The sequence below is a fragment of the Phoca vitulina genome, unplaced genomic scaffold, assembly GCF_004348235.1.
Source record: "Phoca vitulina isolate PV1807 unplaced genomic scaffold, GSC_HSeal_1.0 scaffold24, whole genome shotgun sequence".
Classification (NCBI taxonomy): Eukaryota; Metazoa; Chordata; class Mammalia; order Carnivora; family Phocidae; genus Phoca; species Phoca vitulina.
This window is the reverse complement of record NW_022589727.1, coordinates 7,180,306-7,195,874: the sequence shown is the minus strand read 5'-3', so window position 1 is coordinate 7,195,874 and position 15,569 is coordinate 7,180,306. Positions and strand designations below refer to the sequence as shown.

Below are 15,569 nucleotides of genomic sequence, written 5' to 3'. Positions count from 1 at the left end.
ACATATTGTTAAACTCATAGTTTTATAAATTTTTTGTAGATTCCTCACAATTTTTTACATAGACAATTATGCTGTCTATGATGGGAATAGTTTTGCTTTTTCCTTTCTGATCTATATGTCTTTTTTAAATTTTATAAACCCTGTCTTGTTCCCAATCTCAGTCTGTCACCATTAAGTATGATATGAGCTGTAGGTTTTTCATATCATTTATCAGCTGGAGGAGATTCCTTCTATTGCTGGGTTGCTGAGAGTTTTCTGTTATGGATGGATACTGAATTTTATCAAAAAAAATGTCTGCATCAATTGACTTTTTTTTTTTTTTTTTTTTTTAAAGATTATTGATTTGAGAGGAGGATGGTGAGAGGGGCAGAGGGAGAGAATCACAAGCAGGGTCCCCACTGAGTGCAGAGCCTGATGCTGGGCCCAATCCCACATCCCTGAGATCATGACCTGAGCTGAAATCAAGAGTCAGATGCTCAACCGATTGAGCCACCCAAGTGCCCCACCAGTTGACATCATTGTGTGAATTTTCTTGTTCAGACCGTTAATATGGTAGATTAATTGCATTTATTGTTTTTTTTTGTACTGAACCGACCTTGTGGTTATTATTTTTAATATATTTATGAAATACAGCAATGTTTATAGATCTTAATATATTGACATTTACATATTTAAAAATAGTTTTCAGGGTTTTTGCATCTAGGTTCATCAGGGACGTTGTTCTGTAGTTTTCTTGTAGTATCTCTTCTAGTGATTTTGGTCTTGTAAAAAAAGAAAGGAAAGAAAGAAAGAGAAAGGAGGAGGGTGAAGGGAGGAAGGAAATAAATTATTCCCCCACTTGCTTGGGTTCAGGCCACAGGTTCTGACCTGCCTCTTTTAAACTGTGGTTCCAGTGTCAGCTCAGTTTTCAAAGTCTTTGATACAACGTTTAAGGTCAGATTCACACATAAACAGCTCAGTGATGACCCCAGAAGTTTTTTTTTTTTTTTTTAAGATTTTTATTTATTTATTTGACCAGAGACACAGGGAGAGAGGGAACACAAGCAAGGGGTGTGGGAGAGGGAGAAGCAGGCTTCCCGTGGAACAGGGAGCCCGATGTGGGGCTCAATCCTAGGACCCTGGGCTCATGACCTGAGCCGAAGGCAGACACTTAATGGCTGAGCCACCCAGGCGCCCCGACCCCAGAAGTTCTTAAATAACATTTTGCACTTGCTTTGCCAGGCTCTTCATTTTCCCTGACCTCCCGAGTACTTTCTAGTTCCCTGGGGCTTTCCTTTTTGGTCATCCAGCTAAAAGCTGGGGCTCGGTCGCCTCACTTTGCTATGTACTTTCTGTGACTGTGCCCATATCTGGGGCCAAGCCAAGAGAAGACAGCACGTGCCCAGGGGACATGTGTCCATCACATGGGATTGCCGTCTACCGAGGAGAACTGTACCTATTAGTACCTTGTACAAACATTAAAAAGAACAAAGTAAAGCCAATATGTACATTCTTTATTGTCTTTTTTCAATTTTTTAATTGAAAGGAAGTGACAGAACCACTTTGGGACCCGAAAGGAAGGAATAGAGCAACTGGAGAACAATAAAACCTTGGGCTTTACCCTGTCTACTCCCTTAGTCTGGCCCTACTGGGGCCATAGCCCCACTGATTGGAGAGCAAGGTTCCCTCCCCCAGAGCTGTAGGGGACCACCAGCCCCTGTTGCCACTGCTGTCACTACTAGGAGACCCCTTTCCCACTCCTCAAGTCGGCACTAGAGGATTGCCCTGGAGCGCTCTCTGCACCTGATACCCTCTTCCAGGTTTGGGGCTACCGAGCTCAGGCTGGGGAATACCAGAGGACAGGTGGTCAGCTCCTTCCCAGTTGAGTTGAACTTCCAATTCTGATCTTCTTCCCCAATCCACCTGCCACTGTGTACTTCCAATACCTGCTCCATTCATGCTGTCCAGGGTATAGAGTAGCATTCAGTGAGATGGGATGGGGGACGTCTACCCCATCTTACCCAGAACCAGATCTCCTTCCACTTCTATCCAGAAGCTTGATATGGTATAGCAGTGACCAAAGCCACTGAGAATTAATGAATTACCAGAAGTTACCAAAAAGTGTGGCACAATGCTGAAGGAGAAATGAGAGAAAAATAATGACCCCTTACCTTTAATAATGTTGTTTGTGAAATGTTATATAATGGGAACTTTAACCTTCTTTTATACTACTTCTTATAGTCACTAAGGAATTTGAACCTACAAGAATCATAATCCTTCTGATGACTTTTTGCCTCCTCTGCCTTCCATCATTAATTTTAACCAGAAACAAATAGAAGCAAAGGATATTTTTTAATTAGTAGGTAGATATTGCTTTTTATAAATACCATCATCATTTTTCCTCAACCAGACTTGATTCTGATATTATTTAAAGTGTTTTCATTTGGGGGCTCAGTCAGTTAAGTGTCTGACTCTTGGTTTCGGCTCAGGTCATGATCTCAGGGTTGTGAAATCAAGCGCCACATCGGGCTCCGTGCTGGGCGTGGAGTCTGCTTGGGATTCTCTCTCTCCCTCTCTCTCTGCCCCTTCCTGCCTCTCTCTCCCTCCCTAAAAAAATAAGAATGAAAAAAGTTTTCATTTCTACCTAAAATTTGAAATATAGCTTTAAGTATTTAAAACAATTAAAATTATGGTATGCCCTATGTGCAAAAGCCAGTCTGAGTTCTCATATAGTCCAGACAAATTTTCTCTATTTCCTGGGAACAGGGAACTGCTCTCTAACCTTCTATCTTATGCTTTCCCCTTTCTCTCACGTCCCATCCCCCTTTCTTGCCTAGAATGTGCATCATGTATGAGATCCAGAAAATTTAGGGCAAGATTTTTAAATTTCTTCTGAAACAGGAGATTAAAGGAGAGAGAGAGAGAGAGAGAGAGAGAGAGAGAGACCATTTTAGAATAAATGAATGTGAATTTAGACCCTACCTGGGACTTTTCTTCTGTATAGTATTTGTTTTACAGTGGTGCACGCCTATGTATGATATGAACACTGACAACAGAATTTCTCTACTACCTGGTTGGAAAAGTACAGTATGATTTTGGAAACATCAAAGGGCTGGGATAGGGTCTGTCACTAAGAATATACTACATTGTTCCCCCTTTCCAGAAAATTCTAACCATGATTCCCACCGAAGAAGAGAAGCAGAAGATCCAGGAGGCGCAGCTGGCCAACCCTGACGTGCCCCTGGGCAGTGCTGAGCAGTTCCTCCTCACGCTCTCCTCCATCAGCGAGCTCTCGGCTCGGCTCCACCTCTGGGCATTCAAAATGGATTATGAAACAACAGAAAAGGTACACCCTTAAGAAGAGAGTTAGCCAGCCCTCACCCCCAGTGTTGAGAAAGTCAGTTTTGTATTGGTGAAGGTAGTGAGGTATCATTCTTGAGTGAGGGTTTGAAGGGCAGGTTGATTATAATGAGGTTGTGTCTACACTGAGTGATTGGCGGCCTGGCAGTGAGGCATTTTTCTCCAGTGGCGGCCTGGAGAAAGCCTCAGATGCTTGCTTCAGGGTACCAGATGACCGGTTAAAAATTTTTTTTTTTAATTTTCTATGTAAACTCATTGTAAAAATTTGGAAAACGTAGAAATGCACAATATAGAAAGTGACTTAAAATCCTTCCACCTGATGACAGTCACCTAAACTGCCATTGTCTGTGGCCATTAGCCTGGCAGAGTCACTTTGAGAATCTCTATAGGAAGCTGAGGATGAACTACTCTAAGAGGTTGAGAGGAGAATAGAAGGAAAGGGACCTTAACAGTGAAGTCATGGGAAGATTCATCTGAGCAAGAAGTGGAAGGAGCAGGTGTCTTCGGGACTGGGGAAATGGGAGTATTTTTACAGGCCGAGCAGAAGGAACCAGCAGAGAGGAAAAAGGTGGAAGGTGAGCTGGAATGAGCTTAACTGAGAGGAAGTGCCCGAAGGAGACAGATTCAAAGCATAGGAGAGCCTGTAAGGTCTCCATCCTCTGGCAAAGGAGGCAGCAGGGTTTTATCCTGAGGACCAGATAGGTGGCAGTGGGTGTAGGGGCATCAGCAGGGAACCATGGTGTTTGAATTCATTCAGAAATCAAGTGAGGATGAAGAGATATAGGACTGCTGAGGTGACTTGGTGTGACATAGTCTCAAAACCAGTGTGGAAGTCTGAGAGAGTGGGAGTTACGAAGGCAGTGGCAGTAATGAGGATGGCAGTCTTCTAGAAAGTAACCAGGGCTAAGAAGTGGCCAGCCCCAGAGTGCCCAGAGGGGAGGTTAGGAAACCTGAGGGGTCCAGGGACTGTGAGGGACAGTTTCTGGAGTCATCTGCCTAGAAGGAGAAAGAGAAGAGGAAGACCATGGTCCAGATGCAGAAGGTACATGCAAAGGAAGTAGAGGAGAGGGTGGTCTAAGGGTCCTGCCTGAGCTTGGCAGATGGGCAGGGACAAGGGGAGACTTGTCACCCCAGCACAGGTAGCCACACATACCCATTTGGTCTCCACTGAGGAGACTTTGGGACTAGACTTCCCCGCTGCCTTTTGGCACTTTTCCATACTTAGCAGCATGGACCCATCACATGGGACTGTCTTATACCAAGGAGAACTCCACTTGGTTACCTTGTACAAAAGTTAAAAAGAACAAAGTAAAGCCAAAATGTGCATTCTTTATCATCACCTTGCAACTTTTTTTAATTGAAAGGAAGTGGCAGAACCACTTTTGGATCTGAAGGAAGGAATAGACCAACTGGAGAACAATAAAACCTTGGGCTTTATCCTGTCTACTCTCTTAGCCATTGGGAACTTTCTAAATGGAACTAATGTAAGTGTTTTATATCCCTTATTCTCCTGCCTCCCTTGTCACAAAATCCCTGCCCTTCATTTGCTGAGGGAGGTTGTACCTCTGGTCCTCCAAAGCACAAATGAAGCAACTTTTGTTGCTGGAAAATCTAGAAGGAATTTTGTCCTTATCAGGGCCTATTTATTTGAGTCTGTATCTTGCTATTAAATAAGAAAATTTAGAAAAATAAGCACCCTGTTCCTTACGTAGCTTGGCTACTTTCAAAACTGACACTGGAGAGAATTTCTCCCACCTCCCTCCCCCATTTTTTCCTGAACTTATCGCTCAAATATTTGTACTTATGCACATTATAAACCAACTTAAAAAAAAAATTGGCCTGTCTTTGGTCAAGAAGTAGGAAAGTAGAGGGCAAAGAGAGAAGTTGTAGATACCCAGATGGCAGAAAGCCAGCCCCACAGCTCCCTGATTTAGGGGTAGAGGCCTGGGACAGCTTGGGGCTGATGGCTGTGGTGGAAAAGGGCTGGAGGTTCATTTCATGCTCAGTTGTAGCTGGTCCATATGTGATCAGCTAAGGGTGATGGAACATGTGGCCTGAGAAGCTCCAGTCACAGAGGAACTAAGTATTTGGCTACTCCAACAGGGCATTGATTCTAGCCCTTTGTGCCTTTCTGAGAGCCTGTGTAAAACTTATTTTTGTCTTTTATTTAATGTTACCAAACAGGCCAAAGCGTTTGAGTTAAGCTACCTCGAGAAGGTTCCAGAAGTCAAAGACACCGTGCACAAGCAGTCGCTTCTCCACCACGTGTGCACCATGGTGGTGGAAAACTTCCCAGACAGCTCTGATCTGTACTCCGAGATCGGGGCCGTCACCAGGTCAGCCAAGGTACGTCCACGGGCGCAGAGGAGTGGGTCATGCCTTTCCCTCAGATGTTGGATCTTTGTCAGTCAGCTCTGAGGAACATAGGCTCTATTAAGTAAAAACGTGCAAGTGCTGCTTGCATCCCTTGCTCTAGGTTTTGTGGATATGACTTGTCTGATGCCGTTTCTAATGGGCTTTTAAGATCCTTTTCCCATCTCTGGTTCTCCGTCAGATTCTTTCCTACTGAGCTATGTGAGGCAGGTCCGCCGTCCCGGTCCTAAGCCCTGCATCCGCTGTGGAGCAGCGTTACTCACCAGGCCTGGAGTCTCCCGAGCATGAAAACTTCTCCACTTGCCTTGGGTGGGCAAAAATGTCACAACGATGCAATTTGGCTCCTCCTCAGACTTCCACAGGACCCTGCAGTGAGGCGTGGAGCCAGGAAAGAGAGGGCACCTGGCCTTCTGCTCCCCCACGGATTGGCTGGCTATTCCTACGATCTTACACAGAGGGAACAGTTTTATAGGGCTGTAAACAGTATATAGCTTTGGCCCCTCGGCTGCAAACTCTTAAATTGAGTGCACACTTAAGATCTTCATGAACTTGTGGTTTATTAGAAAAGAGACCATTGAAATAGCTGGACTCCCAGCTGCCCCCACTTGCAGGAGCATCACTGAGGCTGAAAAACCCCCGAGGAATCCCCAACTCAGCACAGCTGGACGATGTGAGGGTCTCGGGAGCAACAGGAACCACATGGGGAAGGGCTGAATAGGGCAATAGGAGTCAGGCCAGTGTGTGGGAAACTTCTGGAAACCCAGCCTGGGCAGGCTGAGGAGCTGAAAGCAGACGACCTTTAGTTCTGGGACACTCTGGACCCTAGTATAAGAAGAGGAGAGAGAGTGGTGGGCAGTGGGGAAGGGGCCCCCTGAAGTCTCCTTCACGGAACTCTCTCTCGCTGCCTTCTCCCACAGAACTGGCTTGTGGGGCCCCAGGGGCTGGGACCCTCCTTCACCCGCCTCAGGAGCAACAGGCCGGCAGCTGCCAAGTACAGCAAGCAGGGGGCCCTGGGCCGGCCTGACAGTGGGCCTGCCTCGTGGCAGAAGGAGCCATGGCCAGCGATCCCCCAGCTCCAACAGCTGACCGCAGGCTTCTGAGAACACAGACTCCTTTACTTCACAGGCACCCTTCCTGTGTTTACTCCGTGCCAGGCCCTGTTCTGAAGTCTTTACGAGTATCGCATCAGTATCCTGACCAAGACCAAAAGCCCTTCTGCGTGTGGCAGCTGGGGGTCCTCCAACAGCTGCTCTGACACCCGCCGTGAGCACCTTCTCAGAAGGCAGTTTGTTAGGAATACCTCTATCTGAGACAGAGTCTGCTACGTATCTGCAGTCATATTTGTCCTGTTTCCAGACCCACACAGAACAAATCAGTTCCTTAGTTGTATGTGGTCCTTTGTTCTTTCCTAGGGCCACCTTCTAGGTGGAGCCTGCTTAGAACAAAAGCAGCCTGGCCTAGGAGTCCTGACACCAGCCTGGCCCCCAGTGACTGCCCCAGCGCCGCCCGACCCTGCCCCAGTATCAGGCCTTTCCCAAAGGGCGTTCAGTTTTTAGTTAAGTAATAACGAAATAACTTTTCCTTATGCAAAGATTGGCTACACAAGCCAAAAGTGCAGGTCAATTTTATCTATTAACGGTGGTAGTTGCTAAAGATGACTGTTGACCCAGCTCCCTGTGACTTGCAAGAGGGCATCTACCACTTCTCAGTCTTTACTCCCAAAGCCTTTTGGGGGTATTAGGGGTCCTTCTGTGTAGACAGGCACAAAATAAGCCTCAGGAAACCTCAGCCCTACTTGCATTCGCTCCATCCCCTGGTGTGTCTCCCGTGGGGCCTCAGCACTGCGGCCCCCAAGGGGCAGGCTGCTCTGGCATCTGCAGGGTAGCCGCGTCCCTGAGCTGTCCCACGGCGTCCCAGGCTGACTTGATAAGGTTTGACTGCTTCAGAGCACAGCTCACGGGGGCTTCCTACGCACGAAAGTGGCCCGTGTGGATCAGTCCTCAGGAGAGGTCTTCCTGGCAAGCAAGCACTTCTCAAAGAAGGCGGCCAGGCCAGCGCTGTCTCTGGGGCGGAATTTTTTAGGGGCAAATCTAGGCTTACAGCATGCTGGTTGAGAACTTAGACTCTGGAGCCAGAGAGATTTGGGTTCAGATCCCAGTTCCACTACTTAGAGCTGTGTGGTCTCTCACAAGCTGCTTCACCTCTCCTGTGCATCCGCTTGTCCCCTCCCAAGTGGAGCTAGTAACAGAGCCTGAGGTCAGGGGATAATTGTGAAGACTCAGGTGGCCTGGGCCCGTGGCCTCTGGCCGGGCAGGCAGCCTTCCAACCCCCTCCAGAGAAGCTACATTAAGCTCAACCCTCAAATCGCACTTCATCAAGAGCTTCCGCACCTGGCTTCAGTTGGCAGTCGGCCACTTTCTCCTGCCCCCACCTTAAGGGCTCACGGTGGACTCTCTTCCCCAGAAAACCATCTCTTACTCGGCGTCCGCCGCCGCGCCGTGCATGCGTCGCCGCGTTAGACTGCGCGGGGCTGCTCGGGGCCTGTCTGAGCGGAACGGAGGTTATTTTATTGTGTATCAGGGAGCTGCCAGATGCAAATGAGGACAGATCCAGGGAGTTAGGATTAGACATATTACAACTGGCTTAAAATCTCCTAGACATAGTACTTGTCAGTCCCAGGTCAGCCGGATCCTTTTCTAGACTTACTCTTTGAACTGTTTAGTGCTTTTCTAACTCTACATTTTTTTTCCTTCTTGGCTGAACACCTGATTTTTTTTCTCAGCTCCACTGTATCCTAGGAAAGTGAAGCTTTTTCTACTCTGGACCCAGAATTCCTTTGGTTTCAGGCAAATTATTTTTCCCAAAGTCCCATGAACCCCCTGCTTACCTGAATCCCAGGGGTCCACCTAAACTTGCCTTCTGTTTTCGGCTCTTCAGCACCCAAGAAACCCAGGACTTGCCCTGTCTTGCCTGGCCCCCAGGGCATCTGTTGTGCTCAGCTTAGCTTCATCCCGTCTGGTGATAGATCTTCTGACCTTCGTTGACTTGATCCCCTCCATTGTCTCGTGAAGGGCAGGACCACTCCAGCAAACGCCCTGGGCACTCCCATTCAGGCTCACATCCCTTGACCTCTGTCATCTAAGCAATGGCGCCTCACCTCCATGCATCTGCTTTCTCCCCCTGACCTTGATTTGCCCAGCGTTCACCTTCTCCCGCCAACTCCCACTCTGCATCTACTTTTGTGCCCTCAGTCTCCTCCCTAAAGCACACCTATTTATCTGTTTCTGCCTCCCTCCCCCACCACCCGCTTTCTCAGTTTCTTTCCCCTGTTCCACAGCCCTGACGAACTCGTTGATTCACATAATTTCTAGTCTAGAAATTCAGTAAAAGCATCACTTTAGAAAGCCTCATTTCAGGCTACCTCAGTTAATCCAGACTGTTTCCACTTCCCTGAAGAGCACAGTGGGAGCTGTTCACATCTGTTCTTTGCACACATGGCTTGCATCTGCCAGCAAGACCTCTCTCTCTCTCTCTCACACACGCACGCGCGCGCGTGCACACGCATGCCTGTGGGTTCTGTGCATCCTCAGCGTTTGGTCTGTACACCTGTCTATACAATGAGCCTCCTTGAGAACAGCAGCTTAAGTCTCCTTCAACATCTGTCTTTGCGTTCTCGGTGCCTGGCATAGGACCTGACATCCACCAGTTTCTCCCTGGGTGTGGGTCGAATGAATGAATGGCTGGAGAAATAAAATTTGTCACACAGTGTAGAAGAGGTCACTGTGAAGAGACGCCGTCCGCCCCTGAGCCGGCCCCACCGTATTAGAACCATCCCTGTGTGACGGGTGTGTTCCTATAACCCTAAGTGAAAAATCATCTCTGAAGAACAAGAGTGCTCTGAAAAATTTTATGAGACATCTGCTCAGTTCATCTTGTACTGGTTCCTTGATATCATGTTTTAATTTACAGTTCCCAAAGACTTTCCTAAGATTTCTTTCCAAATTGGGGGTGGGTGAGTGATACTTTCATTGGGTTCATTGGGGGGAATAGCTTTATCACTAAATAATTTGATGTCAAGATAATGACAAATACACATGTGGATGATTTTTAAGCCATAAATATGTTTGTATTTCAAGATGTCAATTTGGTTTTGATGATTGTTTCTCCCGGAGGCAGTTGAGTTTCCTGGTTCAGGTTGGCGTCCGCTTGTTTCAGTGCATTTGCCATCATTCTCCCTCTGATTTTCAGGTTGACTTTGATCAACTTCAGGATAATTTATGTCAGATGGAGAGAAGATGCAAAGCTTCATGGGATCACCTCAAGGCAATTGCAAAACATGAAATGAAACCAGTTTTAAAACAGCGAATGTCAGAGTTCCTAAAAGACTGTGCAGAGCGAATTATAATTTTAAAGATTGTCCATCGAAGAATAATTAACAGGTAAGTGAGGAAGGAACTAAGGGCAGCACCCGTACCGTGGCATGTTAGAAACAGTCCACAGGCCAAGATCTGAAGGTTACGTTTACAAAAGTTGTACTGTAAGTTCCGGGTACATAGAAAGTACACCTTTGCACTTGTTTGTTTCATGGGTATTTTTCTTACACACACCCCCCAATAATATAATGCCATTGAATTTTGAGGTTGGAAGGAATCTCCGAGATAATGTGATCCAAAAATCCCATTTGATCGGGAATTGCCTCGCTCAGCTCTCTGATAAGTTGTATCTCTGCATCCGCTTGAACAGTTCTGCGTGCATACGGCACGTGTCCTTGCGAGGCAGCTTGACTTGTTAGAAAAGCTCCTTTGTATAATCTACAGTGTTCCCTCCAGGACCTTCCACTTGCTGATTCTCCGAGGCTGCTGTGCAGCAGCCTGCCTAAATGAGGCCTGGGCCCCCCACGGGTGCCACCCTCTGGACCAGCCGCCCTTAGAGTCCCGGGATCCAAGAGGACCCTGGGAGACATGCAGGGCTGGATGAGGCCTTGCTTACCGGCAGGGAGGCTAGCTGGGGTCTAGGAGCTGGCTGGGGTCTGCTCCATCGCAGTGCCAGGGTGGCTTACGTGTAAGCAGTGGCAGCACCAAGACCAGAACCTGGGTCTTCTGACTTCCTGGGCCAGGCCGTTTCTACCACCAGAGTGTCTTTGTGGTATCACAGAGTACGGTTGTAGGTTCCCCGGCCTGGCCTTTGGGGTTCGAATGCTCTGTTCCGGGCCTTACTGAGTAGATGTGCAGGTCTCCAGACCTGCGGGCTGTGGTCCACCTGGAGCAGGTGCTCTGGTGACGGGACTTCTGAAACAGGCCTCATCGAGGTTCTGTGAAGGGAGCCCTCCCCGTGGGGCCTTTCCCAGAGACCTGCCCCCCTCAGGTACATTCCCAGGCCAGTGTCTGAGCACTTGATTATTTTTTTAAACAGAGGGGCGGTATTTTCATTTATCCCTGTCTGTTTCGTATTTTTTTTTATTAACTTTTTATCTCTCCCCTTCCCTCCCACCCTCCTTTAACCTTCTTTTCTCTTTCCTTCCTTCACCCTCCTTGAACCCCCCAGCACTTTAATAACCTAATTGTCTTGTCTGCCTCTGAGCTTTTACCCACCTTGTGCCATTTGCTGTTTTAGTAACTGTATACCTCCTGGGTCTTGATCCAGACTGTTGTAGGGCAGAGAAGGCGGTGGTAGTCTTTAAATGTTAGCCAGGACAAGAATAAGGAACAGAATCTTCCCTCCAGGTTGACGACTGTCCATTACTCACTACTTCTGGAATTCAGTCGTAAACCCCTCTCACTGCACTCCACCTTGACCTCACAGGGCCCTCTGGAATGGAGGGACTTATCAGAGATTTGGTTAGATTTCTTAGTGAAATCAAAGTACACTATGCTTTTAACATGTTTAAAAAGTAGAGGCAGGGAATGTGAGCTGCGTGGCCCTCTGTGCTTCGTATGATACGAGCAATTTCCAACTTAAAACTGCTCAAATAAACAAATAGTTTCCACTTGGAATGTCCTGAAACTGGAGCAATTTTCTGAAAGTCTTGTAAAGCTGTTAGGCCTGATCACATTAGCCATTTTATCCCAGACAGGTAAAAACTCATTTTGGTGATACAGCTATTCCTTAAGCTATAGGCTCGTGTGTGTGTGTGTGTGTGTGTGTGTGTGTGTGTGTGTGTGTGTGTGTATGTATAAGATGCATATAATGTTTGCTCTGATTGTCCTATTCTCCCTGGTAAGCTGGTCACCCAAATGATGGTTGCTCTTGCATGACCTAGATCCCTGTCTACTCACTGGTGCCTGTCCCACTGGGGATGACCAGCATGAGCTAGGAATCATGGGCAGTAAAAGGGCCATGGCTAAAGCGTGGGTCCAGGTGGTGGCCAGGCCAAAGCACCTAAACCATAGAACCCTGGCTTCAAATGAAGTTGGTAGCAAGAACGCGATATGTAGAAGTGATGGAAGTAGGAATATCTTGTTGAAGTGGCTATGGGGGCCTGAGAGCCCTAGAGGCTCTGCTTCCTCTTTCCCTCCCCAACTACCAACAGTCCCTGGGAGCATCGCCTGTGACTGCTCTGATCTAACACGTTCCCCTTACGCATTGGGCAGCTGAGACCCAGAGAGGAGTAAAACCCTAGTTGAGGTGGGTACAGGTAGAATCCTTTGGGGCATGCAGACCAGCCTAAATAGAAGACTTCACATCAGAAAGCTGGAAATAGCTAGGCCTTCATCTTTTTTCCTCACCTGCAAGTGTAAGAGTTATATTTTTATCTGTGTAATTAGAAATCCATTTAATAGGGCACTTTTTAAAAAAATTTTTTTATTTTTATGTTAATCCCCATACATTACATCATTAGTTTTAGATGTAGTGTTCCATGATTCATTGTTTGTGCATAACACCCAGTGCTCCATGCAGAACGTGCCCTCCTCAATACCCATCACCAGGCTAACCCATCCTCCCACCCCCCTCCCCTCTAGAACCCTCAGTTTGTTTTTCAGAGTCCATCGTCTCTCATGGTTCGTCTTCCCCTGTGATTTCCCCCCCTTCATTCTTCCCCTCCTACTATCTTCTTTTTTTTTTCCTTAACATATATTGCATTATTTGTTTCAGAGGTACAGATCTGAGATTCAACAGTCTTGCACAATTCACAGCGCTTACCAGAGCACATACCCTCCCCAGTGTCTATCACCCAGTTACCCCCTCCCTCCCCCCCCACCCCCCACTCCAGCAACCCTCAGTTTGTTTCCTGAGATTAAGAATTCCTCATATCAGTGAGATCATATGGTACATGTCTTTCTCTGTTTGACTTATTTCACTCAGCATAATACCCTCCAGTTCCATCCACGTCATTGCAAATGGCAAGATCTCATTCCTTTTGATGGCTGCATAATATTCCATTGTATATATATACCACATCTTCTTTATCCATTCATCTGTCGATGGACATCTTGGCTCTTTCCACAGTTTGGCTATTGTGGACATTGCTGCTATAAACGTCGGGGTGCACGTACCCTTTCGGATCCCTACTTTTGTATCTTTGGGGTAAATACCCAGTAGTGCAATTGCTGGATCATATGGTAGCTCTATTTTCAACTTTCTGAGGAACCTCCATACTGTTTTCCAGAGTGGCTGCACCAGCTTGCATTCCCACCAACAGCGTAGGAGGGTTCCCCCTTCTCCGCATCCCCACCAACATCTGTCATTTCCTGACTTGTTAATTTTAGCCATTCTGACTGGTGTGAGGTGGTATCTCATTGAGGTTTTGATTTGGATTTCAATAGGGCACTTTTTGAAAGAAGCAGTTGTCCCACAGACACTGCTCTAAGGTTCTCAGCATGTGAAGGTTATCTGGCTTCTGGGGACGAACTCAAACCTTCATAGGTAGCAGAGTTGCAGATCTGTTCTCATGACACACGTGCAGAGAGAATAACTTTTGCTTGCTTCACTGTTCAGTCCAGCTGCTTCATGACCCACTGCCTGGTGGGGTAGCAGTCTGCTGACCTAGCCAATAATGTAAACAGCTAAACTTTGAGTCTCCTGAATGTGTGATCTTCAAGAGTTCGACTCGTCCCTGCTACCCCTCTCAAAGTTGGCCTTGGGGAAGAACAGTGATTTCTAGAGCTCAGTGGTGAAGAAGGGGATAGGTTCCTGGATGGAGCCATCTGGAACCTCACAAGCCTCCCATGTGGACAGGCCGGGCTGGCCTCTGCTGGCACCCCCTGCTGTGATTGGCAGCTGAAGGGACAAGTGGTCAGGTCTCCCCTCTCCCTGCTCCACTCATCCCCTCAGACCCTTAGGCTCTCTGCTCACACCCTCAGTGTTCCCTAGGGTCCACTATATATCATGCAGGATCCTGTGAGGCCTGATGAGTCTGGCCAGACCCTCCTGCTTCCTCATCTTACCACGCTGCTCTTTGCACTCTGCCAGGGGTGCTCTGTTTGGGCCTGGAACCCTCTGTCTTGCACAGGGACCCCCTGGTGGGACAGAAATCCTTCTTGGCCTCAGCACCCCTTAGCCTTTCAACAGATCTCTCTCCACTCCAGGGCCTCATTGGAGAGAGATGAGAACCCACATCTAGCTACCCACCTTCCTGTCTGGCCCTCCCTTAGTTATTCCACTGGGTCTCCACTTGGTAAAGGGGCAGATAAAAGAACTTAGACAGTCCTCTTTAGGTAAAACTCAGCTTTCAAAACCATTGCATGACTAAGAACATCTCGTTCTGCATGCCTGAACATGCATATTCCCCTTTCCTTTCATGCTGCACCACCGCCCCCAGCGGCCTCGTCCCACTCCGTGGCTGAACAGGCATGCTCACTCGCTCCCGTAGACTCGTTGGGCTGTTACGCACAGGGTGGTGGGCCCTGGCACGCAGGGGCCAGTGCAGGAAGGCCTCCGGAGAACTCCGCAAGGGGCTGGCACTCCAGGGGGAGAGATGGGGAGCCAGGTGACACCCACACTGGCTTCCTGGTACGCCAAATTCCACCCCTCCCCTTCTTGGGCCGGATCCCATAATCATTGGCACACTTGAGGAAAAGGGTGGATGATGGAACAGAGCAAAGAGACTGATTGATTGTCCCCTGGATTTTTCTTGCATACGCTATCCTGTGCTAACACATCATAGATCATAGATGCTATATCCACTCTATAATGTCCGGTAGTAACTTTTTAGGAACTGCCAGACTTTTCCATAGCAGCCGAACCATTTTATGTTCCCAGCTGCTGCTGTATTAGGGCTCTAATTTCTCCGCATCCTCACCAACACTTGTCACTGTCTCTGGTTTTGATTTGCATTCCCCTAATGACTAGTGATATGAAGCAAATTTTCATGCACATATTGGCTATTTGTGTATCTTTTTTGGAGAAATGTCTATTCACATCCTTTGTCCATATTTTCTTTGTCTTTTCAGTGTTGGGTTGTAAGATTTCTTTGTATATTCTGGATACAAATCTCTTATCAGATGTATGATTTGCAAATTCTCTCCCATTCCATGGGTTGTTTTTTCACTCTTGATGGTGGTCTTTGGAAACACCAAAGTGTTGAATTTTGATCAAGTCGAGTTTATCTATTTTTTTCTTTGGTTGCTGATGGTTTTGGTGTCACATGTAAGAAGGAAATCATTGACTAATCCAAAGTCATGAAAACTTACAGTCTGTGTTCCTCTAAGAGCTTTATAGTTCTAGCTAAATTTTCTGACTTTAAACAGCATTTTTTTTTGGCCCCTTTATTTACAAGTTGTATGTGTTACTTTATTATTCTTCACATAAAGAATAAGCCCATTTCCCTCACTTGAAAAAAAAAAACAAAACAAAACCCCTATTCAAACTGTACATATTAGACGATCAAAAACAAAAATAGTTGTCCACAAATAGTGGGA

General features: G+C 47.1%; 1 protein-coding gene across 7 annotated transcripts in view; it reads left to right on the top strand.

Annotated features, from left to right (window-relative positions):
• The window catches only part of FHOD3 (formin homology 2 domain containing 3), a 456,179-nt gene that overhangs the window by 415,862 nt on the left and 24,748 nt on the right, over positions 1 to 15,569 (top strand). For all 7 annotated transcript variants that reach the window (XM_032421241.1, XM_032421245.1, XM_032421239.1 and 4 more), the window contains 4 exons: positions 3,143 to 3,325; positions 4,704 to 4,823; positions 5,524 to 5,685; positions 9,961 to 10,151. In XM_032421241.1, the coding sequence (XP_032277132.1) occupies positions 3,143 to 3,325; positions 4,704 to 4,823; positions 5,524 to 5,685; positions 9,961 to 10,151 (656 nt within the window). The remainder of the gene's footprint in view (positions 1 to 3,142; positions 3,326 to 4,703; positions 4,824 to 5,523; positions 5,686 to 9,960; positions 10,152 to 15,569) is intronic.